The sequence below is a fragment of the Aptenodytes forsteri genome, unplaced genomic scaffold (assembly GCF_000699145.1).
Source record: "Aptenodytes forsteri isolate BGI_AS27 unplaced genomic scaffold, ASM69914v1 Scaffold631, whole genome shotgun sequence".
NCBI lineage: Eukaryota > Metazoa > Chordata > Aves > Sphenisciformes > Spheniscidae > Aptenodytes > Aptenodytes forsteri.
This window is the reverse complement of record NW_008795868.1, coordinates 8,355-10,024: the sequence shown is the minus strand read 5'-3', so window position 1 is coordinate 10,024 and position 1,670 is coordinate 8,355. Positions and strand designations below refer to the sequence as shown.

Here is a 1,670-nt window from a genome sequence, read left to right as displayed (position 1 = left end):
CCCCTCCCCGGGGCCACCCCCCCACCCTGGGGCAGAGGGTGCGGGGGGGAACCCATCACCAGCTCAGAGCAACCACCAAGAACCACAGCGTCCCCTCCTTGTCCCCGGCTCAGAGCTCCCGCCGTGGTCCAGAAGGTCCCAACTTCTCACCAGCTCAGAGCTCCCACCAGCAGCCACGCTGTCCCATCCTTCTTGTCCACATAGAGCTCCCGCCACCACCCAGAACGTCCCAACACTGTCACCAGCTCAGAGCAACCACCGACGACCACACCGTCCCCTCCTTGTCCCTGGCTCAGAGCTCCCACCAGGGTTCAGAAGGTCCCAAATTTGTCCCCCAGCTCAGATCTACCACCACTGACCACGCTGTCCCGTCCTTGCCTCCAGCTCACAGCTCCCACCACTGGCCAGAAGGTCCCAAATTTGTCCCCAGCTCAGAGCTCCCCTCCCCCCTCCCGCTGTCCCTTCCCTCATCACTTGCCACGAGGCCCTCATCCTCCTCATCAACTTAGAGGTCCCAAAAAAAGGCCACCCTGTCCCGTCCCTGTCTCCAGCTCACGACTCCCACCACCAACCGCGTAGTCCTTTCCTTGTCACGACCTCGGAGGTCTCACCACCGTCCACGCCGTCCCTTCCTTTGTAACTACATCAGATCTCCAGCCGCCAGCCACGCTGTCCCGTCCTTGCCACCAGCTCACGGCTCTCACCACGCCCCACACCGTCTCATTCTTGTCGCACGCCCGGAGATCCCACCGTGGCCAGGAGGGACCAACCTTGTCGACGAGCTCAGAGCTCCCACCACCAGCCACCTTGTCCCGCCATGGTCACGAGCTCAGGGCTCACTCCACTGGCCGCCGTGTCCCTTCCCTTGTCGCTTGCCGTGAGTCCGCCATCCTTCTCATCAGCTTAGAGGTCCCACCACCATCGGCCACGCTGTCCCGTCCTTGTCCGTAGCTCAAAGCTCCCACCCACCAGCCACAAAATCCCGTCCTTCTCATTAACTCAGAGCTCCCACCGCCGGCCCTGGTGTCCCCTCACTGTCACCAGCTCAGAGCTCCCACCGCCGACAGAAGGTCCCAGCCTCACCCCCGGCTCTCAGCTCCCGCCGTTGCCCCTGCTTTTCACTCCTCGTCACCAGCTAAGCTCTCCCACCGCCGGCCCCAGTGTCCCCTCGGTGACACGAGCTCAGAGCTCCCACCACCAGTCACACTGTCCCATCCTCCTCATCAGCTTAGAGCTCCCAGCGCCACCCACACCGTCCCGTCCTTGTCACCAGGTCAGAGATCGAGCCACCAGCCACACTGTCCCTTCCTTTCCACCACGGTAGAGCTCCCACCAACGGCCAGAAGGTCCCAACAGTGTCACCAGCTCAGAGCTGTCACCGCCAGCCACGCAGGCCCTTCCTCGCCACAGGCTCAGAGCTCCCTCCTCCGACCACGCTGTCCTGTCCTTAACAACCAGCTCAGAGACCCCACCACCGGCCACGCTGTCCCCCCCCCCCCACAGCCCCCCCCCCGCCAGCCCCGCTGCCCCATCCTTCTCACCGGCTCGGAGCTCCCACCGCGGACACGTCGTCCCTTCCTTGTCACCACATCAGGGTTCCCTGTCACCACATCAGGGTTCCCACCACAGGTCACTTGCTCCCGTCCTTGTCCCCGGCTCAGAGCTGCCAC

At 64.0% G+C, this 1,670-nt stretch overlaps 1 protein-coding gene across 1 annotated transcript in view; it reads left to right on the top strand.

Moving 5' to 3' along the window:
- Positions 1-1,451, top strand: part of LOC103903020 (arf-GAP with GTPase, ANK repeat and PH domain-containing protein 2) — a 42,159-nt gene extending 40,708 nt beyond the window's left edge. Inside the window, 1 exon segment of the mRNA XM_009284149.1 lies at positions 1,274-1,451. Within this exon segment, the coding sequence (XP_009282424.1) occupies positions 1,274-1,451 (178 nt within the window).
- The last annotated feature ends 219 nt before the right edge of the window (positions 1,452-1,670 follow it).